Here is a 26,076-nt window from a genome sequence, read left to right on the forward strand (position 1 = left end):
AAGAAGGGATTCCATTCTGCTGGGAAGGAGATGCTGGGTTGGAGCCCTATGGGTTGTATCTCTTCCTGAATCCTGTTACTTTCAATAAAGCTATCTTGATTCTTCCCTATATGCTGGTGTATTTTTTATGATTGCATTAGTGTATTTGATTTACTTCTAATCCTGAATCATTTATGAATATGTATATTTTCCTTTGTATTGTGTCCTTCTCTTGTTGCAAGTAGCTGTGGACACACAAAGAGAAGAGGATCTAGATCGAGGGACAACCGGAAGACAACGGTAAGTCTGCCAATCTCCCCTCTTTCACATTTCATAAAGGAAAGAATCATAGTATTTGTATTCGTTTGTTGCTAAGGCTCTGTCACACCTTAGGTGGATAGGATCGTCCTAAATAGGCATTTTTCCCCACAACAAATTGGCGACTCCGCTGGGGAAGAACTTGTTTATTCATTTCATTTGTGTTTCCGTCATTTGTTTACTTCATAGACTTGACAGCAATCCTTGAACTGCATCTTTCCCGGATGCAAAGTAAAAGTTGCTGCTTTGATCCAGTATGTTGGACTTGTCTATGATTTAAACTAGATCCACAAACGATTTGATTGATCCTTGTGATAGTCTTTAGTACCCTATCAAAGCATCCCTCTGTTTATACCTTGCTTGTGTTTCTGATTTGGCCTGAAACAGTGTATTTTTGAGCATTTTGTGACCCGGAAACCAAGAGAAACGAGAGTTTCTCTCTTCATTGCAGGCACTGTGAAGGCAGTCTGCATTTCAACGCAGGTCCCGAAGGGGCTACCTGCACTGAATGTCAAACTGACAGTGTTGTACCTGCGCTGAACCAGTGTGGCCTTGTGCAGCTGGGGTTCTTTGTCCTTTTTGCCCTGTTTTGGTCTCTGTTTTTGCAGCCTTTAACCAAGTATAGGTGTTGGTCTGATAACCCTTTTCTTTGCCTAAATTCCGCTCCATTTTTGTACAAAAATATTGTAAATGTTTTTATGTGTTTGTGGCGTCATTTACAGTCTTCCTTTGCATGAGTAAAGTGGTCTTTCTGTAGCCTTTGTTTCAGATCTGATTGAGATTGGTCTTAGAAGAGAGTTCATTGGCTGTTTGTTCAGATTGATCATAGTTTTACTTTTGCTTATTGGTTTGAGTTTGTCTCTTTCAAAGTATCAAAAACGAGTCTTTATTTCGAAAATCGCAAATTGATTGTAATCTCTTCTACCCTTGTTGATTTCGAAGAAAGAGAACTTGTTTATTTTGATCATTGTAAAAGCAAATTCAAAGTTGTGCAAAAAGCTTTCTTTGTAGGCATTTATACTAAGAAAGTGAAAACAAACACCTGCATTGTGCATTTTGCATTTGATAAGTTTGCATGTTGGATTTAAGGAAAGTGCATTAGAGTGTGCTGATTGCTCTTTGAGAAAAGATAGTCGCTCTCTTTTCCCTTAGTAGCTAGGATTTTCAAAGTTGAAAGATTGTAAAGCTTGCTTATCATCTTAGACTGCATTTAGGAATTTGTATCATACATCTCGTGGTGAACCTTGAAAGGCAAACTTTAAAAAGATCAACCTAAAATAAACTGAATGAACCTAACAACGCTTTGTAACATAACGCACAACATAGAGGTCTAGGCTAGAGACGTGTTCCGGCGTCGTTAAACATAGTGACTGTCGATCTCGAAGAAGGTGGGTGATTCCTCCTGAGAGTCGGTGGCACTAATACGGATTGTGCTCCCACGTACCGTCGCGTATATATTGGGAGACCCCTATAGGCATATATCTTTTATCCTTAGGAAGCCGTGTCGGCCGCCCTACTGATCGCAATGCAGTGAACACAGCATTCACGAAGATCGACCACCCGTACCGTAAAAAGTATTCTGTGGTTTTGCGAAAAGTTTGGCACACCCTCTGCCTAGATCTCCAGAGCAGTTTCTTTTGGCCTTTTTCAGACTCTATAACAGAAAAAGTCCATCCGAGCATTTGTCACTTCGGGCTCGTTAAAACATCGAAGGAGACTAGAGTCATCTTTAGCTTTTTCTCGACTCTTTAAAACTGAAAAAGCAAGTTGTGTCTAAAGCGTCGTTAACAATTTATTTTAAACGGAACAATCACCCTTTATTCTTGCATTGATCTTCGAAGTTAGTCTACCTTCATCGCAAAGTTCTTGTAGAATCGCTAAGAAATCTTTTGGATAGACTAAATATGTCTGAACAACCGTCGACATCCAGGACTGTGTCATCCGACACAGCAGCGGCAGAGCCTCCTGCTGCTACTCCAATGATGTTCGCTGGTATACCATCTATCCCGGCAAATTGTCAACAACAAGCTGGAGTCCAATCAGAGACTGTTTCGACGACATGGTTAGTTCCTATTTCTTCATCTGGATTATCCTCTGGTATTTCTTATGTTGAAACTCAACAACTTGATCCAATGTGTCTTCAAAGGCCAATCTACCCTTTAAGCACTGGATTGCCACCATATGGAGGGCAGTATGCCTTTTCATTGTTCCCCCCCGGAGAACAACCATATGGGAGTTTACAACAAAGTTCAGGTCAAACTGGAATTACATCCAGCGGATGGGTACCAATACTGCCTCAGCAACCAAGGGTTGCATATTCAATGCAACCAGTCCACCCTGCGTCGAATGTCGCCACTATACCTGGTATGTTAATTGCGTCGCAAGTAGAAGCGCTACCTGTTGTATGTCAACCCCAAGTTTCTCAGGTTTCCATACAACAGCCTCTTGTCTCGACAACTCAATCACAACCTCCGGTTAGTGCCTCCTTATCTGGAGTGACTCAGGCTCAAACAAGTACTATGACTCCTCATCTTGGTCAATCATCCAGTATTGGACAACAGCAAATGGTCCAACAACCGGAGCTGGTTCAAACTCAACAACCGCACTTCCAGCAATCATATCAAGGACCCGAGCAACAAGTCTTTGTAAGTAATGGGCAACCGTATAATAACGGTTATGCCCATCAAACTTGTCAAAGTTGCCAGCATCAAATACATTATGCTGGTATGCAAAGACCCACTGCTCAGGCGATTCCATCTTATCCTGGGTATGCTCCGCCTAACCTGAATCAACAGTTGCCCTTTGTAGCAACTCTAGAATTACCAGATCTAAACCGGCTGACGAATGATCCAATTGCTTATGCCCCTTGGTGGCCAGCGATTCCGCATAAACTTCCATCGGACATTCCTAAATTCAATGGAAATCCAGGTGAAGACCCATCGAATCACGTCATGACTTTTCATCTGTGGTGTTCGTCGAACACCCTGAACAATGATTCGATAAGGCTTCACCTTTTTCAGAGGACATTGACGGGTTCAGCGACTAAATGGTATATTGAATTACCTAGAGCCTCTTTCGACAATTTCAGTTCCCTAGCCACGACTTTCTTAACCCATTTTCAATTACCGATAAGGTATGAAACTGGAACGGAAATCTTAACCAACTTCAAGCAGACGACGACCACACATATATCCGATCATATACATGAGTGGCGTCGTCGTCGCAGGATGGTAAAGACTTACGTTCCAGATCAGCTGTTAGTTGAATGGTTTATAAAGTCGTTACTTCCTGCCATAACGGAAGATGTGGCCAAGGGGGGAGTCGTAACGGAGGAGCAAGTTATTGCTCGTGCACAATATCTAGACTTAGTATATACTCAGTCCGGCACGCTCTATGATAAAATACCTGACGCCCCTAGACCGAAATTTTCAATTCCTCCTCCTCCTAAATCAAATAGTGACTCTCATGCCGGCGATGGCGTGATTGGCGCAACAGACATGAAATCAACAAAGGCTATATTTAAAAAGGCCCGTATGATTTCCGGTCAAAATGAAAATGAGGAACTTCTTGCCTCGGAAGTAAGTGCCGTGTCGAACGACAAGGGCAAACGACTGAAGCAACCAGGGGGCAAGAAGAAAAAGAAAAGGAGAAAAAGGAAACCCCCTACGGGGTGTCATATATGCGATGAGGATCATTGGACAGCAGATTGTCCATACAAAGCTGAGCTTAAAAGATTCTTTAAGAGTTCGAAAACCTCAGCTGTGTTGACTGATCCGTTTCCAAGCCCGAGAACCGAACTGGTTGCTAATCAAAATGCTTCCCGATCCCAAGTGCTTATGTTCTCTGTATCGAAGCAACAAAATGATGCTTTGACGAGGAACAAGGATTACAGGAATCCAAAGCTGTCGAACAACAAGGCTAATGGACAACCTAGTAGTTCGACAACAACTTTGACCGAAGTTGTGCCACCCATCGTCCCTGAGCCAATGATAAAGTCGAAAAAGGGAGCAGTACACAAATCGACATTTAATCCTTGTGCGAAAATAGCACAGATAGAGGACCTGGCCCAATCGCCGTCCGTTATGTCGACACTTGAGGTACCGCAAAATTGCTTCTCCCAAGAGCAAGCTTTATTATCAGCAATAGGTGGAATTGCCCCAATGGATTCCAATCTTGTGGCCTTTGATCATAAAGGATATGACCCTCAGTTACCAGCTCAACTAGCTTTCCTTATTCAAGTGAAAGCCCTCAACAAAACTGTTCATCGAACAATTATTGATGATGGGGCATCTACGTGTATTATGTCGATGAGTTGCTGGAAGAATTTAGGCTCACCACCCTTGTCGAGATCATCAACGACGTTAAAAGCATTTGATGGACGATCATACACTCCATACGGGATTTTAAGTAACTTGCAAGTTGAACTAGGGGGCAAAACAGTAGGAATTGATGTTGAAGTAATCGATGGAAACCTCGATTACAACATCCTACTGGGAAGGCCCTGGATATATGCCATGGCCGCAGTTGTGTCGACCTACTTCAGGAAGATTGCATTTCCATTTCAAGGAGGAATTACAGTCGTCGACCAACAAACTTTCCTCCCCGACAGTTCACAAGTTACGGGAAGCATTCCAATGATCCATGGAAGCAATCATTCGCTTCAAAATATTGGAGTAGGTCTCCTAAAAGACCCTGCCTTAATGGGTACTTTTGCCCTACCGCCTGCAAGTAATCTGACGGAAGTGGCCACAGTGGAAACCTACAATATGAAATCTTCTATATCTAATGGATTCGGAAGATTCCTAAACATTTTGTCAGCGTGGATCATCGCCCTAATAGAAATACTGTAAATACAGTGGGCACCGAGGACGGTTCTTATCTCGTGTCAACCTCGTTAAAAAATGAAACAAGGAGTCATGAGGATAGTTCTTTTACTGTGTCAACCTCATTAAAAAATGAAACAAATCTCCTTTCCGAATCTCAAAGGTAAACCTTCATTCCAACCACCGAGTTGAATGCAATGAAGCTTGGGGGGCATGCACCTCGATTTGCGTTATTATGCTGGGGGCATGCAAACTTATCAACGAGCAGTTTTAGCATAAAGTTCATGCTCGTTAAAAAATAAACGCAAGATCCGAGCAGTTTTAGCACATAGTTCATGCTCGTTAAAAAATAAACATAAGTTTGAGCAGTGTTTTGGCGCATTCAAGCTCATTAAAAAATGAACCCATCCCGGTAAATAACCATTGTGTATGTAACCTCATCTGCCATAAAAGCCTTGGTCGTGTTTGCACCGTCACCTCCACTTTTCATTTGGCCGATCGTTCACCTCCATATGATTGTTTACCTATTTTGAGGAACAGCTGCGAAGAGTGATTTCACCTAGCCATCCTCGTGACACTGCCGTGATTGGAAAATTCCAACCTGTACCTGGAATCAGCTGCTAACCCTGTTTATCACTCGTTCCTCAAAAGACGAGTCTTCTTTAAGCTCTTTTCAACTGACTCGTAAAATATGAAAAGATTGCCGAGTTTTGGCCTTCCAGCTCGATAAAGCGACCGGAAGAGCTATCCCTCCTCTAGATTTTAATCTTTTTGGACCTGAGGGATTATTACACAAAACGATCGAGCACTTGTTTTGTTCGGCTCGTTAAAACTATTGAAACTCATCCCTTCTGTATTGTTTTATACTTTTTCGAACTTAAGGGATTAGATGACGAAAAAGGAATTTTGGAGTTAGCTTTATGTACCTTTTCAGACTCTCTAAAAATGAAAAGGGCCGAGTTTTCCTTGTCATTAGACTCGTTAAAATCACTAAATAATGACAAACTTGTCTTTAGACGAGAACAAGTCTCACTATCGCTAGGCTCGTTAAAACATAGCGATGGGCTTGCCCGAAGGGCAGGTCATAGAACAAGCATATGTTATCCTCCTCAAGCTTGACAAAAATAAAGAGGTACTGGTCAGTAATGACTGGGGAAAAATTGGGAAAAATCAAGAAGTCTTTGATGGTAGCAGGTCGCTCTTGAACATGACACTTTTCCTCCGTACCACATCGGGTTGGGTTGTTTCATTCACCGGTCACATCACCATGGTCTCGCCATACCATCCATACTTGGGGTAATGCTACCAATCCATCGCATCAGTGTCGCCATATGTTCAAGAGAAGTCATTCAGAAAGAGTCAACCAGGTCCCATCCACTACCATACATTATCCTTCATCCATTCATGACCGCCACCCTGAATCATATGTCACAGATTGTTTTCACCTCCACTAAAATCATTAGCTCTGTTCCGTGTCACTGATGTGGGATTCATTAAGGCCCTCCTTTGACGGATCGCTTCTTGTCGACATCAACTCATTATCCAAGAAGTTGATCTAGGAACAACCCCTTCAGTACTTTGAAGCTTGCATGCCTCAATGGCAAGTTTCTCACTTCCGGCGACAGGTATACATCAATGACCTTCGACCAGAAGATTTTGCGTGGTGTTCGACGCCAAGTCCTTTATTCACACCACATGAATTGTACTGCAGTACCTTGAGGGTCATTATCATTATTGGTGATTCCTCTCGCGCTTGTTAACGGTTTACATCATTGACCGGTAATCAAGCGATGTCCTTCCATGTTCGACTTCAGCGCAATCCTCACATGGATCGACTTGTACTTAGAGTGAAGATCGAACGAGTTCTGAAGACCCTGGATCTAGTTTCATCGATCCGGGCTGCGATATATATTCAGGAAAATAAAGACATTTGACATGTACATCATTGCAGCAGATGATCATCCTACTCAAAGGATGATAGTTTCGCCAGAATTATCAGTCTACCATCAGACGATCGTCTGTTCTATGTACCAAAATGTATTTATAAAGCTTAGCATGGGAATGCTCGCCTCAGCTAGATCATGAAAGCAGTATGAATCACAATGTATTGTATTGTATCTTATTATAGGTCTCCTCCTAGCAAATGGATGAACTTCGGACTCCCCTGGATAAAGCATTTCACCCGATAAACGACCTCATACTTTAGGGGGCAACTGTTATAGACATTTTTGTGCCTTGCATCACTGAGCATGAAATGTCAATAATCAAGGGATCCAAAGTCCCTAAACATGTTGTTCCTACCCCTAGAGGAACAAGGCCAGCAAACCACAGCAATTCACTGAAGTTCTCCACCTGAAAACACTCAAAAACAAGTCAATTCAGGATCATGTCAACTGCTCCACTGAGCATCTGCGCTGAATGTCAACTGCTACACTGGCTACCTGCGCTGAATGTCAACTCCAACACTGGCTACCTGCGCTGAACGTAACTGGACAAGTGGCAGGCTCATTTCTCAAGGTGTCAATGCCCAGGAAACTTCCAAAATGACACTTGGGTCAGGGAATTCGACTGGTGATGAGTAAGAGGTTCCAAATCTCCAAGTGGAAGCAAGAACCTCCAAGTGGACTCAAGAACTGAAGTGGGAGAGGACACAAGTCAGTTTCATACCAGCCTCAAGCTGACTCATCCTTTCCCCAAAACTCCTATATATAGATCTCTCTCATGAGGTCAAGGGGGGCTGGAATTTAGTATTTGCAAAGAATTGCTGTTGGTTTGTGGCTAGAAACATTGGGTGTGTTATGCTTTGAAAGGAGCTGAAGAAGGGATTCCATTCTTCTGGGAAGGAGATGCTGGGTTGGAGCCCTATGGGTTGTATCTCTTCCTGAATCCTGTTACTTTCAATAAAGCTATCTTGATTCTTCCCTATATGCTGGTGTATTTTGTATGATTGCATTAGTGTATTTGATTTACTTCTAATCCTGAATCATTTATGAATATGTATATTTGCCTTTGTATTGTGTCCTTCTCTTGTTGCAAGTAGCTGTGGACACACAAAGAGAAGAGGATCTAGATCGAGGGACAACCGGAAGACAACGGTAAGTCTGCCAATCTCCCCTCTTTCACATTTCATAAAGGAAAGAATCATAGTAGCTGTATTCGTTTGTTGCTAAGGCTCTGTCACACCTTAGGTGGATAGGATCGTCCTAAATAGGCATTTTTCCCCACAACAAGTGTGTGAACGCAAAGGAGTGGAATTCGAAAAATACACGGAGAAGAACATGATGAGGAGGATCCTAATGAATTGTTAAATCCATTAGAATGATCAACCCAAAGCTCAGGAGGGATAGTGCGCAGTTAAAAAAAAACCTCGAGCGACCAAGCGAAACCCATAGAAACAACGCTGAAAACAACGTAGAACCCAAGTAACAGAAAGAACGAGAAGTGAAGTGGTGACACTCAGCAGCCGTTGGATCATTTAGATCAATGACCAGGATCAAGTCACGATGGCATAAGCCTTTTGAAAAGATCAACGCTTTGAAGTGAAAGGGTCTGACCTAAAGGATTAGCGAAATGCGATTGCGCGAATAAATCTCAACCGTCGGATCATATATTAGATCAACGGTCGTGATTGTGTCGCTAAATCGCAATCAGAGGAGTTAGGGCTAGCAGTCAATGGGAGGTAGCAATTGCGATATTGCAATTAAGCGACAGCCGTCGGATCTGGCGTCAGATTGACGACCAGATCTGATCGCTAATCGTATATCGGCAAGTCAAATGGAATCACGGTAGCAAGTGCCGATAGTGTATTTTGATCGGGGAAGTAGGGGATCCGACGATTCTATATACGCGAGTGTATGGAATTTGAAATCCGAATAAAGGATTTCGGAGCGGAGTTTAATGAAATCCCTTTGTATTCTATAAAGTGTGGGCCGAGTCCTTAAGACTAAAATATATACATATGTATTCTGATAGTCGCATATCGGAAGGAGAAGGGCGATGAGGTATATATGTATGACTGTTGAATAAGCCGATAGCGATTGCGATGGAGGTATAGCCTCGGGAAATGTGACCAGGCTATACGGTAGGCGAAAAGGTATGTTTAAAGTTAATTCCTTTGTTAATGGGTTTTATAATGAATTATGCACCGATAAGAAAGATTTAAGGGAAGACTTTAATAAAGTCTTCAATGAAGGTTGAAGGGTGATTTAAAGTCTCGATAGGAGGTAAAGGTGGGGTGATTGAGTTTCGAAACAATGGAACTGCAGGTAAGAGGGCCTTAACCATTGAGTTTATGAGGATTCGACTCTTTTGTGAGTCAATTGCCTGGGAAAGTGGTATTTATGCATGAATATGCATACTGTGGGTATGCGCAGGGGAAACCCTGCATCATTTTGGTATCAGAGCTGAATCATAAATGAAACATTTAGTATCAAGCAGAAGAAAGCAAGTATGTGTGGAAGTTACTGAAAGAATTCATAACAGAGATATTTGGAAAAGATGTGCATGAAGGCAAGGGAGATCAGATTCTAATCTGACAGTCAAGCAACCAGAGTACAACTGGGAGAATGGAGAAGAATAGTTAAGTTCTTAGAGGCAGGTAAGGCAGAATTAAGCAGAGATTGCAGAGACAGGAAGAGTCTACAGTGATGTTTGAAGAATGAAGATTCACTCGAATGTGAATGGTGAATGGAGACTGCTTATGAAATCATACAGGTATTGTTTTATTTAATTCTGATTTGAGTTTGCTGACAAAGAAATAGATTGAAGAATGATGGTTGCAGCTAATGAAGTATCTTAGCAAAAGGAGATTAAGAAGCAGAAATGAAAGGAATTGTTAATGATTATGAGTGGAAGAAAACTCAACAAGAAGGAATTGTTACTGATAGCTAAGCTTTACCAAGATAAAGCTAGAAGATTGGAAGAAAGGATCAGATTCTAAAATATGATTGACAGTAGTTGAATATCGAGAAATTGTGCAGTGGAAGCATAAAGATTTGCTGAAACAGATTTGCAGGAATGGTGAGATTCTGAAGGTAGTTGAAGGTATGCAGTTTTGTCTAATGATTAGTAGATATGGAATGAATGAAATTTTATAGTAAGATTACAGTAGTTAAACTGTAAGAGGGATGTTTGTAAGTTTTTGAAGTAACAGAGTTTGAAGAATAGTTGAAAGCTAGTGGAAAGGACAATCCATTCAAAAGTGCAAGCGAATGGAAGGACAAGATCAGACAGAGATCTTGAAGGTAAGATGATATGGTTTTATTCTAATTAGATTGAAGATTAGAATATTGTAGTCTTTGCATTGAAGTAGAAGTATTATTGCAACTCCCAAAAGGCAATTCCACAGAGGATGTGGTTAGAATTGCTAACAGATAAAGGAAGCTGGTGAAAGTTTCTAAGTGAAAATAGAGATGTGGCAGAACCTTGAGGAATTCCAACAGCGATTGGATAAAGAGGACAGTTGTGTTCTTAGAAGATGTAGATGAGTTGAAGCCCAGAAAGAGCAAAGAGAAGTGCTCAAAGGAGGTTCCAGAGATAGAGAACCAATTGCTTGCCAAAAGACTGAGTGAGGAGAGCTTGGTGAGGTAAGTGGCAGCAGGACAGGACTTGCTGTTGAAGAGGCTTTAGTGCAACTCATAGTAAAGTGAGTGAGGAACTCATAGAGATGGAGAGGATGATGACTAGTGACAATCATAACAGAGGTTTTGAAAGAGACCACAGCAGAGGACAAAAGGAGAAGGATGCCAAGGCAAATGGCATATAGAGACAATTAAGCAAAGAAGAATATGAGAGGGAGAAGGTTGAGATAACAATTTAGCTTGAGGTGTTAAAGGAGATGTTGCAAAGAAATAAAGCAGACCAGAAGCAAGGTTATGTCATGAGAAAGAAAGTGAAGTGGAAAAGGCTACAAGAGAAGAGGAATCAGCAGGTGAATATGCAGTTGATGAAGGAACTAAGGGAACTTGAATAGGTTATAGATGCCAAACAGAGGATAGAGAAGCTCGAAAGAGTTGAGCTACAACAAAAGGAAGATGCTGAAGAAGATGTTGAAGTTTCGATATGTGAACCAGAAAGTGGACCATTACTTTTTGAAAGTGATGAAGAGATAGAGGAGTTGAATCATATGAATGATTTGAAGCAACTGGAAGACTTGATGACTAAAGCATCAAATAAGACCATAAGGTCTTGTGATTTTAAAACTAATGATTTGTGTATGATTGCAGGTTTCGAAGAAGATAAATAGTCTTTTAAAGCTATCAAAGATGTGAAAGAGTACATTCCAGAAGATGAAAGTTTTGAAGCAGAATATGACAAAGAGGCTGGGAAAGAATTAGTTCACTACAGTGGACAAATTCTAGAAGACATCTTTGAAATAGATGATGAGAAGGGTAGACTAGCTAACAGTCTCAAGAGTTCTTTGAGTTTGGATTAGCATACTGATATGCTGACAGAAGAAGAGAAATCAGCACAACATATTGAAGTGTTGCTAAAGGGAAAAGAGGTACAGAGGCCTTATATTTTTTATTATAATGATTGTCTTATAATTGAAGATGTTGTTGCAGAAGCTGGAACATATTTGGCACAGGTGGATAGCCAAATGGAAGAAGAAGAGGAAGAACATCTACTGAAGGATGTTAAGGAAGATTTAGTAGAGGAAGAAGGACCATGTGATAATGAGACAATAACAAATGAGGAAATGGAAGATTATGTAAAATTTCCAAAGTTCACTCCAAGTAAAATCATTGAGTTATATAGAGAATTAGACTTTCAAAGGAGGAAGTTGGAAGAGCAGAGGATGAATGTCCAGGATAGATTGCTGAAGAAGGATGACAAAGAAGTTGTCATAAATAATAATCAAGAAGAAGTTGACAGATGCAGAAACCAGAAGCAAGAAATTGTTCTAAAAGACAATGTGGCAACAACAGAAAAGGTGCAAAACAGCAGTAGAGAAGAAGGTAAAAAGGAAAAGGAAACAATCAGATTAAGTGAAGAACAAGCAAGGAGAAGAGTTCAACAATCAAGAGATGGAAACAATCAGCAGACAGAGGATATATTGGATAGAGAGATTGAGTTGATAAGAAGATTAATGATGAAAGTATCTCAGAGAAAGACAACAACAAGAAAGAAAAGGAGTGACAACAAGAGGAAAACAGTAGCAGACTTCGAGAGCAGGGCAAGTGGAGCATTACAGCATAAAGTATGGAGACCTGGAGAATAGCAATAGACAACAACAACAATAGAGCAATTGACAAGCAAGGATAGATTACAAAATAAAGTTTGGGATCCAGGAGGAAACAATTATCTAGACTTATGACCAGGTGGTCATAAATTTTCTTACATGGGGAGTCTGATGCAGGAGCATCCAGCTCAATATTATCATTGTATTCTAGTAGAAATAGGGGGTCTTGTATTTCAAGGAAGTTGGTTTCCTAAGTATTGGATTTATGTAATTATTTAATGTTTTGAGTGATTTTAATGAGAGTAGGAATTAATTGAATATTGTGAGGCTTTATTGTAAATGTTCTTGAATGTAGGAGAACATGAGAGATTTAGGATAGTTGAGAGATTGAGGGATTGAGAATTGATTGTAAATCTTAGTTTAGGAGTCAGTTCATGAATCTAGGGATTAGAGAGGAGTTTTAGGAACAAGAAGGAGATTTTAGGATTTTGTTGAGGGATTTAGGGATCTAAACCAAAAAGTGGTTTTAGAACCCCATTGTATAAATGTAAGCCTAAAAGGCATGAACAGAGGTTGGAGAGGTTAAGAGAAAAGTAGATAGTAGGTTGGAGTGTCTTTAGCCTATGGGCAGATAATGAATTGAGGCCACAGATATTGAAGATCGGGCCTGAGGAACAAGGATTCCATTCTGTAATTATTCATTTGTATTTATATATATAGTAATTGAGTAGGACTGTATAATGTGTGATTGAGTGTCGAATGATTGTTGAATGCATCAGAGGATTGCATATATATATATATGCAGGTGGAGTGTGTGGACGCAGAGGAGAGGAATTCGACAAATACACATAGAAGAACATGATGAGGAGGATCCTAATGAATTGTTAAATCCATTAGAAATATCAACCCAAAGCTCAGGAGGGATAGTGCACAGTTAAAGAAAAAACCGAGCGACCAAGCGAAACCCATAGAAACAACGTAGAACCTAAGTAACAGAAAGAACGAGAAGTGAAGTGGTGACACTCAGCAGCCGTTGGATCATTTAGATCAACGGCCAGGATCAAGTCGCAGCGGCATAAGCCTTTTGAAAAGATCGGCGCTTTGAAGTGAAAGGGTCTGACCTGAAGGATTAGCGAAATGCGATCGCGCGAATAAATCTCAACCGTCAGATCATATATTAGATCGACGGTCGCGATTGTGTTACTAAATCACAATCAGAGGAGTTAGGGCCAACAGTCAATGGGAGGTAGCGATTGCGATATTGCGATTAAGTGACAACCGTCAGATCTGGCATCAGATTGACAGCCAGATCTGATCGCTAATCGTATATCGGCAAGTCAAATGGAATCGTGGTAGCAAGTGCCGATAGTGTATTTTGATCGGGGAAGTAGGGGATCTGACGATTCTATATACGTGAGTGTATGGAATTTGAAATCCGAATAAAGGATTTTGGAGCAGAGTTTAATGAAATCCCTTTGTATTCTATAAAATGTGGGTCAATTCCTTAAGATTAAAATATATACATATGTATTTTGATAGTCGCATATCGGAAGGAGAAGGGCGATGAGGTATATATGTATGACTGTTGAATAAGCCGATAGCGATTGCGATGGAGGTATAGCCTCGGGAAACGTGACCAGGCTGTACGGTAGGTGAAAAGGTATGTTTAAAGTTAATTCCTTTGTTAATGGGTTTTATAATGAATTATGTGTCGATAAGAAAGATTTAAGGGAAGACTTTAATAAAGTCTTCAATGAAGGTTGAAGGGTGATTTAAAGTCCCGATAGGAGGTAAAGGTGGGGTGATTGAGTTTCGAAACAATGGAACTGTAGGTAAGAGGGCCTTAACCATTGAGTTTATGAGGATTCAACTCTTTTGTGAGTCAATTGCCTGGGAAATTGGTATTTATGCATGAATATGCATACTGTGGGTATGTGCAGGGGAAACCTTGCATTAATTCTGCTATACCTGTTCTATTTTACTATACCCTATTTATAGCTTGGTTGTTCTATTCAGAAGTTGTTCATTCAGTGATCAGAGTTCAGTGGTTGTTCTGTTCAAAGTTCAGTGGTTCAGTGCTCAAATTTCAGTGAGTTGTTCATTCAGTGCTCAAGAGACTAGAGAAGGAGTGCTAAAGCCCTTTAGGTAACATCTTGGGTTGCCTTCTTTCCAATTTCATAGCCCTTGTTTGTTGTTTCCACTTTTAACTGCACCTGCTGCGTTCTCATTTTGGCACGTTCCACAGGAATTCAGATGCATAGATTGGGATTTTTGCATGAATATTATCATTTATGCCCAAGGAACATTTTTAAATTTTTTACTATGAGATTCTAATTGCCTCAGGTTCCTTGCCCTGTTTAATTATGACTACCAATGATATAAGCATCAATAAAGGGCTCATAAGATTCAATGAGGATCACACAAAAAAAATTATGCTGCAACATGTGCTAGAAGACAATTTTTCCACTCCCTTTTCCAATTTCAACCAAGTTTTGAAGTCGTGGCTCCAATAGCTGTCAAATTCCTGTCAATATCCAGCTAGGAAAGTTCATTTTTTTTTTCATTTTCACTCAAAGTATTAAGAAAAGCATACCCCGACACCACAAAAGGCAGTGTTTCTTTGGCTTGACATATTTTCAACCTTACTGGTGAACCAACTCCAGGTTGAAAGGAATTATTGTTGACTGTCCATGCATGTTTTATCAGTAGGGGTTATTGTTGTAATTTGACCTGTTTATAGATCAATACGCTTATAAGATTGATATCATACAAACTGAATCAATAGTTATTTAACTTCGTAATTCTAGATGTTTTGGGTTTGTGATGTAAATCTTCTTTGGTTTTGCCCAATAAGTTATTAAGTGGTTGGTTGATATCCCGGTTCATCTGCTGACAAGGCATTCATGAAATAGAGATACTCTACAGAATTGGACGTTATTGGCTTACTCATTCTGATAATACTAACCCGACACTTTCCTCCGCCTAATGGTTTCTCTTTTCATTGTAACGTAGTTGGAGATTGGTTACAAGGACCCTACTTTTACTATCTTTAGAGTACGTATGGTTTCAGCAAAGGAGATATTGGAAGACTCTTCATTGCAGGCTTCGGGTCATCTATGTTATTTGGCATGATTGTGGGATCTTTAGATGATAAATAATAAGATATTAACACTCTGTATGGTTTTTAGTTGTGCACTTGTATTGTGGCAATTACTGAGAACAAAAATAACTAATAAAAGAGATCTATTCTAATATGTTGTTCTATCTGCAGGGGTAGGAATAGGGCTTGTATAACATATTGCATAACGTATATATTGAGTTGTATTACAAAGCATTCTCCTGAGTAAAAAGTATTGATGATTGGCCGTATTCTTGGAGGCATTGCCACATCTCTTCGATTTTTCAGCTGTTGAATCATGGCTTGTTGCTGAACATTTCAAGGTAATTAATATATCCATCTTGCATAGAAAGTTTGGGTAGTTTTTGCATGTTTACATCATGTGCATGCAGTAATACTGAAAGACCTAGTGCATTTAGAATTATTTTGCATAGCATGTAGTTTCTCTCTCTCATTAATGTGTTGTTGGAGTTGGCCTGAAATCTGAAGAAAATTTTTACCTTTCGTAAAAATAAATATAAGAAAAATTAGCAAGGCATATGCTAAGATATTCTGGTCACTTGAGGTTTTTTTTGTTTCTTGCAGAGGAGTTTTGATCCACAATGGTTATCATTCACCTTTTCAAAGGAAATATTCCTTGGCAATGGTCTTGTAGCCATTCTCTCTGGGTTGTTTGCCAATACCCTTGCTAACACTCTAGGTTTTGGTCCAGTTTTTTCGTTTGATGCTGTAGCATGCTTCTTAGCTATAGGGATGGCCGTTATCTTCTCCACCTGGACAGAGAACTATGGAGATCCTTTGGAGAATAAGGATCTACTTACTCAGTTCAAGGGTGTTTCCACAACTATTGCTTCAGGTAAGTGTTTAAACTTTATCATCTCCAAATATCTTGCCTTCTTTGAACTATACGTCAGATAGACAGATGATGGTAGAGCTTTTCCTTATGTTTAGTCTTGACAACTATGTAGCTCATTTTGGTGAGTAGATGAGAAGATTGCATTGTTGGGAGCTATACAGTCCTTATTTGAAAGTTCAATGTACACATTTGTATTTCTTTAGACACCTGCTATGAGCCCAAATGAATAGGATATTCCTCATGGGTTCATATTTGCAACATTTGTGTTGTCTTCAATGCTGGGAAGTTCCCTTGCCTCTAGACTCCTGGCCTGCCAAGCAATTAAGGCAAAGAGTTACATGCAGATTGTATTCCTTGTTGCTGCAGGATCCTTCCTCCTTCCTCTCATAACTACTGTATGTCTTAGCTTTACTATTCCTTTGTGTCTTCTGATAGAATTTATTTATATGAAACATCAACATATTGTGGATTTGAGGACATTTCGTGTGCTTGCTATGAGCAGTTACTTTTAGAGCCCAGCACATAAAAAGGTGGAAGCATTACACCAGGAGGGCATCTCCAGCCTCTTGGTTTTCGTGTGTTTGAGGCTTGTGTGGGAATTTTCTGGCCCTCAATTATGAAAATGCGATCACAATACATTCCTGAGGAGTCTAGGAGCACAATTATGAACTTCTTCCGGATACCTTTGAACATATTTGTTTGTGTTGTGCTTTACAATGTAAGGCCACAAGACCTTCTAATCTCATTTTATAATATGGATGTCATGAGCAGGAGCATTGTATTGTATATAAATGAGGATTAACAAGTCTTATTAACTAAGGAACTTTTTGTTTTGGAATGTTTTATGGAATTTTTTGGAAACCATTTAAAAGTTTTGAAATCACTCAAACTTTTCTTTCTTTTCTTCTTTATGAAAGGTCAATGCCTTCCCAATCATAGTCATGTTTGGTATGTGTGCCATCTTCCTCTTCATGGCATCAGTTCTCCAAAGGCGGCTCATGGTTGTTGCAAAGAGTCACAAGACAAGTAAGTCTTACAAACTTCTGTCAAGTAACTGATTTTAAGTTGAGTCACAAGTCAAGTAAGATGCACACACTTCTTTGTCATGTAACTGATGTTAGGTCTGTGGAAAGTGTTGGCTTTTTATTTTTCTATGATTTTGAGCTTCTTTCTAGGTTTTTTATCAACGTGTTCATACAGTTCCCTTCTTATTTGCAGAATCTCTAGATACTTGGGGTGTAACCAAGGAGTAGGATACTGAGGCAAAGCCCCTCAATCTCTGAAATGAAGAATTTTTGGAGAAGGTAACTTGAAATATTTGCATGGGTTGTGAAAAGAGTCATCGACAATTCCCTTGCAAAAATTGTATTCTTTGGATGGCCCATGAACTGTTTCTGCTAAATCATTTTGTCACATAAAATAATAGGTAGTTTTATTCATCTATTAGAGAAGGTGAAGAACTTATTCATTATAGAACTTCAGTTGGAGATATTAATGTTTTTTGTCTAACCGATTAAGATCCCTCGATAAACAATTATTGTAAAGTGTAATTTTGTTGTGGAATTTTATTTTTCAACAGTCCTGAACCCTAGCTGGTCAAAGGACAAATGGTATACTAACCAGGCTTTATTTCAACCAATTGTTATCTAGGTAAGGTAAATTATCTGTACGCTCCTTTTTTCTCAGCAGTTTGGTGTAGAGCCAAGAGCTCTGTTTGTAACTCCAACGATTTATTAATTAACTCACCACGGTCCACTAGGTGTGTGAAAAGTTCTGTTAGTGTATTGCACATTTGAATTACTTGTTTATTTTTAGTACTTGGCTTTTGTTATTTCTTGCACTTTTAAATATTGGGGACTGATAAATGCTAGCAAGATTGGAATAGCAAATGTTGGCTGGTGTTTTAGGCTTGACTTTCATGCAAATTATCAATATTGTGTGGAGGAATTCCATGTTCCATGCTTAATGACATAAATGAGACACTTTCTTGGAACTTTTGAACTTGGAAGTTTCATCAATCTAGTGGAAAATATAGCAGTGCCAATAAATTTTCATCACCTGTTGTTATATGACCTCACAAAACTACAAGGCACTTGGTTTTGTGGAATGTGTAGAAATTAGAAGGCAGAAGATTGGATTGGCAATCCCATGGGAACTGTTGGAAGTGGTTTATCAGTGTAAGGAAAAATGTTGTGGCTGTGATCAACTATTCAGTACTTGTGGCCTGTGACTTCCCTGAACAGAAAGACAATCAGTTATATGGAATGTGAAGAGATAGAAAGCACAATAGCAATTTGGTGAGATACATGAAACCCATGACACAGGCTAACTAGGAATCCATCTTGCATTTCCCCACATATTGAGAAACTCTGCCAATGTATCATAATGATTTGAAACTCAAACTATTATATTGTTTTTTACCACATTAGTTTTTTAATTGCTGCATGTTCGAGGTAGCTATATATACAATATACAATTATTTTCACAAACATAAATTTGTGTTGGTTTACATTTCTGGTAAGTCGATAAAAAACTGTGAACATGGTTGTCCATAACTTGCAGGGGATTGTTTGGTTTGTGAAGAAGGTGAACAGGGTCATAATCAATAAATTTTCAGTGCAAGAATGTTTGTGAACTTATAGATATATAATTTCAGAGCAAAGTATCAAGCAAAATACACGCTTTTAAGGCATACATGGTAGGTTTTGCAAAATGTGTAGATATCTTCTTCCCAATATAAATATATAAAAGGGGAAAACTTTTGTCCATCAAATGTGGATTTTGGCCTCTTTTTGTGCTATGGTTGCTGGAGGTGTTATTCCTACTTGTGTTTTTCTGTTGCTCTTGATTTGCTTTGCTTTTATTATTTTCTTGATGTCCAATCCCAAGATGATGTCCCGGAACCTTCCCTTCTACACATTATCCTGCTTCAATGAAGTAAATATGAAGTTACATGCTCTCATTTCATATCCAGAACTAAAATGTGCTGAGATATGTGATTAGCCACAACATTTTGTTGCAACATGAAATGCCCACAGCTTCCGACCTAATGAACACTACAGTGATCTCAGACACCCTTCTAAGTCATGGAGTGTTTTGGAGCGTATTCTTTTTGGTTAACTTTTCACTCAAATGCAAATCGTGGATTTTCACCAACTGAACATGCAACTATTCTTCAAGGAATCCTGCAGCTGGTTGCAACTTCATTATACTTGGTACTTGCGTTTGACTGTCTCCTGCTGCTTTTAAGTAGCAAGGTCCCATGGTTGAATTATATGTGATACCCCACAACATTTTGTTGTAAGAAGAAGTGTCCAAAGCTCCGTACCTAATGGACCATCACAATGATTTCCCAAGTCCTATTATGTTCTTAATTGTCTTTGGCATTTTGTTCTGTGGTAAGCTCTCTGCTGGCTTTATTTGTGATGGTTGTCTATGCAATCTTCATTCCTTTCTTCAGTAAAAGATGCAACTATCCTTCATGGATTGTCTTGTATTGCTGGTTGTAAACCTTATAACAGATGATTTCTTATGACTAAATGATCATTCTTAGTTTATTCAGAAATAATTAGATCCTGTTTACTCTTTAGTTTTCCTTTATTTATAATAGATATAATACAAATAATAACAATAATAAATAAATTGAAGGATTATGATAAATAAATAATAAATACTTGTTTGATCTGCACATTTGCAATCATATGATACAATTGTTTTATCTCTGCAAATACGATTGTATGTTCATAAAATCAGAAAAGACGAGTATTCTGATGCACACACTTTCATAAACTTTTCTTCTGGTTATTGAACTCCTCACTACTAACGTTTTGAATATATCATCTTTTTGTAAGGCTTGCTTTAATGTTTTTTCACATATTTAAATAGTCTGGAATAATAAGCATTTAAAAGTTTAAAGTAGAGATTTGAGCTTCTGTGCCTTGATTTTAGCATGATCTCTCTCTCTCTCTCTCTCTCTCTCTCTCTCTCTCTATATATATATATATATATATATATATATATATATATATATATGTCTGAACTTTTGTAGTTATGACATCATTACTAAAAATATCTGATTTTATCATATTCAGGTCGTGACTCTATCATTTTTCCTTTTGACAAGCTTCTATGAAGATCCTTCTTCTGCAAATGAGCCCTTCCCTTCCTTCTCGTTATGTTGGATTTGTATTCTCACATCTTAGTAAAAAATATTTTACAAATGATTTGCAATATTGATTTATTTCTATTTTTGTTAGTTGTATTTCAACTTCTTAACACAATATCTTTTTGTCTTCCAATTCTGTTTACAGCAACTGTCAATAGTTGATAGACACGAAAGAAAAAATTGTCAATAGATCATATACACCTGTAAAATGGCATTAAGGGGTGACTCCAATTTGAGATGGGCAGTAACTTATGCCACTTACTGTCTCAAAGTTTAGGAACAACAAACATAGAAACAAAAAAGCACATGCCTTCTTTATGTATTCATGAAAGTGAACCAGCTTCCACAACTTGCTGCAATTAAGTTGGTTGTAAGAGACAAGATGATAAAGAAATTAATTTCAAAACTGACAGAAACAGTCATAATTTGGTAGCGTAAGGTCAGCAGTTTCATTACTAACCAGAAAAATAAAAAATAAACTTAAACTTTAAGCATTGGGCTTGAATAAGTGAAAATAACAATGCACTCTTTCACCTGGGCTTTTCCATCATAAGAAACTACACTAGAAGACTCAACAAATTCTATGGGAATCTTTAGGCCGTGATTTTTCAGTTGCAGCAACCTACTATGTGCAGGCTGCCTCACTTTGGCCATCAAGTGGAAATCACCATCATCAGGTTTGATCTCAATTTGTGGTTCTGTTCTTTTTAATCTGTCTTAGTTTATCTGAATCTGCCTCCAAAGTGAGCAAACTAAAGTATTAATTTTCTGTGGGAAGTTAACGGTATCATTTTGTGGTTTGCGGTTTCCAGCTTGCAATACTGGCAACATACATGGGAGATGAACTCGTTGCAGTCTATCGGTATTTTCGAAGCTTGGCAGTTGAAATTCCATTCTCTACTACAAGAGACAATTTGATTAAAATATTTGACAAGGTATTCGTCTTTTTCCCTGTGAAGTAAATCTGATTACAATGAATATAATTTTTATCTGGTATGGCTCTTCACGTAGGTGTTCAAGGGCTAAAGTAGGCAGTGGTATGTTCATTTAGTGTATTATATTTTACTCTCTTGAATGTTATTGTTACTATTTAACTTGCAAGAACAACAGTTTGCTGCATGAATCAGAAATGATGGATCTTTCTCCCTATCAAAATTTTTATTACTGTACATCAGGTTTACAAAAGGGAGGCTTTCCCTTAAGGATCAGAAATAAGGGGCAACCATATCAAAGAGAAAACAACTAAATATTTCAGAGGTTAACAAGGCTTTTCAAATTCGTTTCGTTCGCCTTAATGGGATTCTCTTTACACACACAAGGAATGCTCTGTTTCATTCTTTCAACTTTTCAAGCCAGTTTTTTACATTGTGTTTGGTGTTTTCCTAGTTCACAAATACCTCTTTACTTATAAATTTCAAAAATTTTAAATTGCCAGCCTCGAGACATTTGATGAAGTTTGTTCCTCTGCAATATTGGTCGATGGCTCAACTTTTAGTGGACTTGTGTTTCTTCAGATTGTGTCAATTCTAATATTCACAGTTCATAATATAATCCTTGTGTTGCGGTTTTCTTCCAGAATGACTCTGAAGAATGTTACCAATATCAGGAGATCAAATCCTTGGAACAAGTCTCAAATCAGAGCATTAGGACATTTATCAAGGGTTTGGATTGTTGTCATGATTTCTGCACTAGGCTTTCTTACATGAAGATATAAGGTGAAGAAGAAAATGGTGAAGCCCAAGTCTGAAGAAGATGAATTTCTAAGGCCTTATCTTCTTGCCTGGACAGAATACTATATGGGAGCTCATGGTACCTCTTGTTCGGTGTGAACTTCTTGTTGGTGACTGAGATCAGAAGCAGGGACCATTAACTTCCTTGTTGGGTGTGAACTTCTTGTGGGTGGCTGAGAACAGAAGCACGGACCGTTAACTTCCTTTCTGGGCAGCGTGGATACCTGATTCGGTTGTGTACATTACCAACAGGGGTTTTATACCATCTAGGAGTTCCATCTACAACATGGAGGTGTGAGCACTGAAGGGAAAGACAGTCATTCTCATTTCTGGGCATTACCTCCTCTTGGTAACTTGATATTCCATACAATCAATATAAAGACCATATACATGTTGTAACAACCAATATTGCGGAAAACACTCATTATCTACATTTCTATGCAGTTGTTCAACCATTTCTAATAGTGTGGTATTCATTCTCTATTTGTGTTCTCGCTTGTGATTGGCAACTTTTTCTTAAGAGCACTTTTGTATTTCTGTTTTCAGCACTTGTGCCTAGATTTTTCACTCTCTCTCAAGCAACACTAGAGAGAAATCTCTCTCTAAGGTACTTTTAAGGAGGCTATTTCAAATTTTGGGTGAGATTTGGTTCCATCCTAAGCTGTAGGAAATGCCTAGTCCAACCATGTTTCAATTCCTGAAATACCCAAACGGGTACAAAATGCCTTGGAAACATTGCCAACCATAGCATATGACATTTCCAAATCTAGAAAGATTGCACAATAAGGCCAGCATTGTTTCCAAGGCATTCCATCCATCTCTGGTGACATTTTAGGCACTTTATTAGAAGTTTCTAGGCCCATTTAAGAGCCCGAGAGCGGTATGGGACACTTAGGAAAATATCACCCTGTCCATGACTCCATGCCAAGCACCTTTTAAGACAAAACAAAGATAGGGATTCAGCTTTGAGGAGCTTGTCACCTTGGTAATCACTGGTAATATTAAATCTTAAAGTAAAAGGATAGAAAAGGTAAGATAAAGGAGAATGGATAGAAAAAGTAAAATAAAGGAGAACGCCAACTTTGACTTAACTTGTCAAGGCCGCTTCCTGCTGAAAATGATGACCATGATAACTTGGTATGTTTAAAGAAGGATGAAGCTATTAGGTTGATCAGTCTTTATGTCAGTTTAATTGCATTCATCATACCAAGGATAACAAAGGTCCAAAGGAAATCTATAATAACTTCAAAAGTCTCTTTGCAACAATAAATACTACTCTAGTCCACTGACTTGAAACTAATCTCTCCAACCTAAAGAAGGGTGACTTCGACACATCTGAGGAATATATTGCAAAGTTTAAAAACCTGAAGACCGACATTATTCAAACAAGCAAAAATGACAAATAATCGTTTATAAACTATTTCTTATTGCACTGCACTAGTGTGGCAGGTTTTACAAAACATGACATAGTGCATAAATGTTGGAGCAGAGTTGCGGTTGTGGAAGAATATGAATCAATGTTGGAGCAGAGTTGCAATTGTGGAAGCATATGTTTCTATAAAAGTTTTAACTTTCATGACAGATAATAACATCAAATTCTGTACATATTTATAGTTCATCATTTTTGTGTACCATAAACCATATTGTGTGTAACCAAAACCCAAATTGACAATACAATTGGGATTTTAATTAATTTAAATATATATATATATATATATATATAATTTACACTGTAAATGTTATGTGGTTTCCAACATTCATTATTCTCTATTTTTAATATTTTGTTAGAAAAATACTTGTACTTTTTAATCTTTTACAGAAATTCAACAATTCCAATTTCATAATTCTATCGGCCTCTTTTTGTACCTTTTGGAACAATTGCTAGTAACAATATTTTTAAATCATAAAATATTAACAGTGTGATATCTAGTCGTCCAATTTCCTAGGTGATTTACTGTCATGTAACAACAATCATTTAATTCCATCGGTCAAATTTAATGAAATCAGAGCTTCCCCTGTGCACAACGTATGTGACTTGTCATTTCACACATGAATAAATAGGAGAAAATTAAATAGGTAGATGTGCCATGTGCCACAATGCAGAGGAATCAAACCTGCATATGTTTTTTCAATGCGCCTCGTCCCTCCATATCTGGTATGAACTTTCTTTAGTTTTTGGTTTTCCTTACCTTATCTTTCCTTCTGTACAGGATGGTTATAAGTGGTGGAGTGGGCAATGTCTATCCTGGAGATCATTGTTCATCATTGCTGTTTGGTTCTTATGGAAATGGAGAAACGCACAAATTTTTCAAGAATCAAAGGAGCCCCTTCATGCAATTCTTCAGCGTATTATGGCATGCCATGACTCTTTTCATCAGGACGACTCACAGCCAAAAAAAGCCTGCAAAAAGAAGCTGGGAATCTTTTCCTATCAGACTCCTGCCGCGTTCTTTGATGGAGCTGAACGCAACCATAGTTGTGGCTGCGGGGTTGTCATCGTTATAAGTGACAGCCTTCACTATTCTTTATCTTGGCATGGCGGTTTTGGCTCAAACTCTCTGGCGGAGGCTAGGGCTCTCTCAGGGTTGCTTGCCTTCTGTGTCTTCTTGGGCATCCAGTCTATATCAATCTTTGGAGACTCAAAATCGCTCATTGATCATGTTAACGGTCTGGGTCTTATAAACTGTCCACATCTCCTCGGATGGTTAAGCCGCATCAGCTTCTTTCGGAACTTAATTAACCAGATTACGTTTCAGCATATTCCCCGTTCCTGGAATGCTCAGGCTGATATCCTCTCAAAGGATGGTCTTAGCATGCAGCCTGGTCTGTGCTCATTATCAGTCATGCATGATGGTATCTCTTTCCTCATTCAGGATTTCAGCATAAATGGAATGTGACTCTCATCCATGGCAAGGCCGCAAGCTCTCTATGAATGTGTTTTATCATGCAATCTTTTGCTGGTTTTGTTTCTTCTGCGGTAGAATGATTTTGTATCATGATCGGATAATGCAGGTTATGTATATGTTTCTGTCATAGTTTTGGATGATCCTGAAAATCTGTCCCTATATTTAGTATCAGCTTCTGGGCTTTTCTTTTGCCCTCAAATCTTGTTATGTAATGCAGATCTTTATATTTTCTTAATATAAATCTATGATGGTTTTTTTCCTCTAAAAAAAAAAGATACATTGAATGCTGTGATGAATTTGATTAATGAGAGGGATCGAACCTTGAATGCTGTGATGAATTTGATTAATGGGAGGGATCGAACCTCGAACGTCCTAGTTTAAAAAGGTGCTTGCTGTGCCTGCATTAAAAGTTAGTTTCAACAGCGAAGTAGCAGATTGTAAAAAGATAAACACCGTTCCGTTTAACGGGGAAGTAAAGTGACGCTGATAGATCCATGAGATGTCGGAGTCGGAGCAGCACCTTGGGTTTCAGATTCTCGTACGGAAGTGAAATTTGGGCTTCTGTCGGCAGCGGTCTCTATAAAAGCTGGTCGTTTGGGTTCAACAATTCTCTCTGCATTGTTGGTTAACATCGAGACAACCTGTGACATTGCCGGGCGTTGCGTCCATGAGCCCTGGGTGCATAGAAGTGCTACAGTAATCACTCTTAGCACCTGCTCTCTTGGGTACTGCCCCTCTAACAATGGATCCACAATATCCAAAACTTGATTCTGCTCGAACTGATTCCACGCCTGCATTATCATCAGTTACACGTGTTTCATATACCATGCATAGGCTAGCTCTCTAATATTACATCAGCAAAATTACAACCGTGTTGTGTTACATATAGGCTGCGTCTATATGAGACTTCTCTGCATGCAGCATTTACAACGTTGCCATCGGTTGCATACTCAATAGTGTACACATATATACGTAATTGAGATGAATGCAGCTTAGACGTT

At 38.8% G+C, this 26,076-nt stretch overlaps 1 protein-coding gene and 1 pseudogene across 1 annotated transcript; both read left to right on the forward strand.

Annotated features, from left to right (window-relative positions):
• Positions 1–16,171: 16,171 nt before the first annotated feature.
• Positions 16,172–17,557, forward strand: LOC149183182 (uncharacterized; annotated as a pseudogene).
• A 6,963-nt stretch (positions 17,558–24,520) lies between these two features.
• On the forward strand, positions 24,521–25,066 carry LOC149183183 (uncharacterized). Its single transcript, XM_089414861.1, has one exon. It carries the CDS (start codon positions 24,521–24,523, stop codon positions 25,064–25,066), a length of 546 nt encoding a protein of 181 aa, XP_089270987.1.
• Positions 25,067–26,076: the final 1,010 nt, after the last annotated feature.

This window comes from Pinus tabuliformis, chromosome 3_2 (genome assembly GCF_031772625.1).
Source record: "Pinus tabuliformis cultivar Carrire ecotype Pingquan chromosome 3_2, CPIR1, whole genome shotgun sequence".
Taxonomy (NCBI): Eukaryota; Viridiplantae; Streptophyta; class Pinopsida; order Pinales; family Pinaceae; genus Pinus; species Pinus tabuliformis.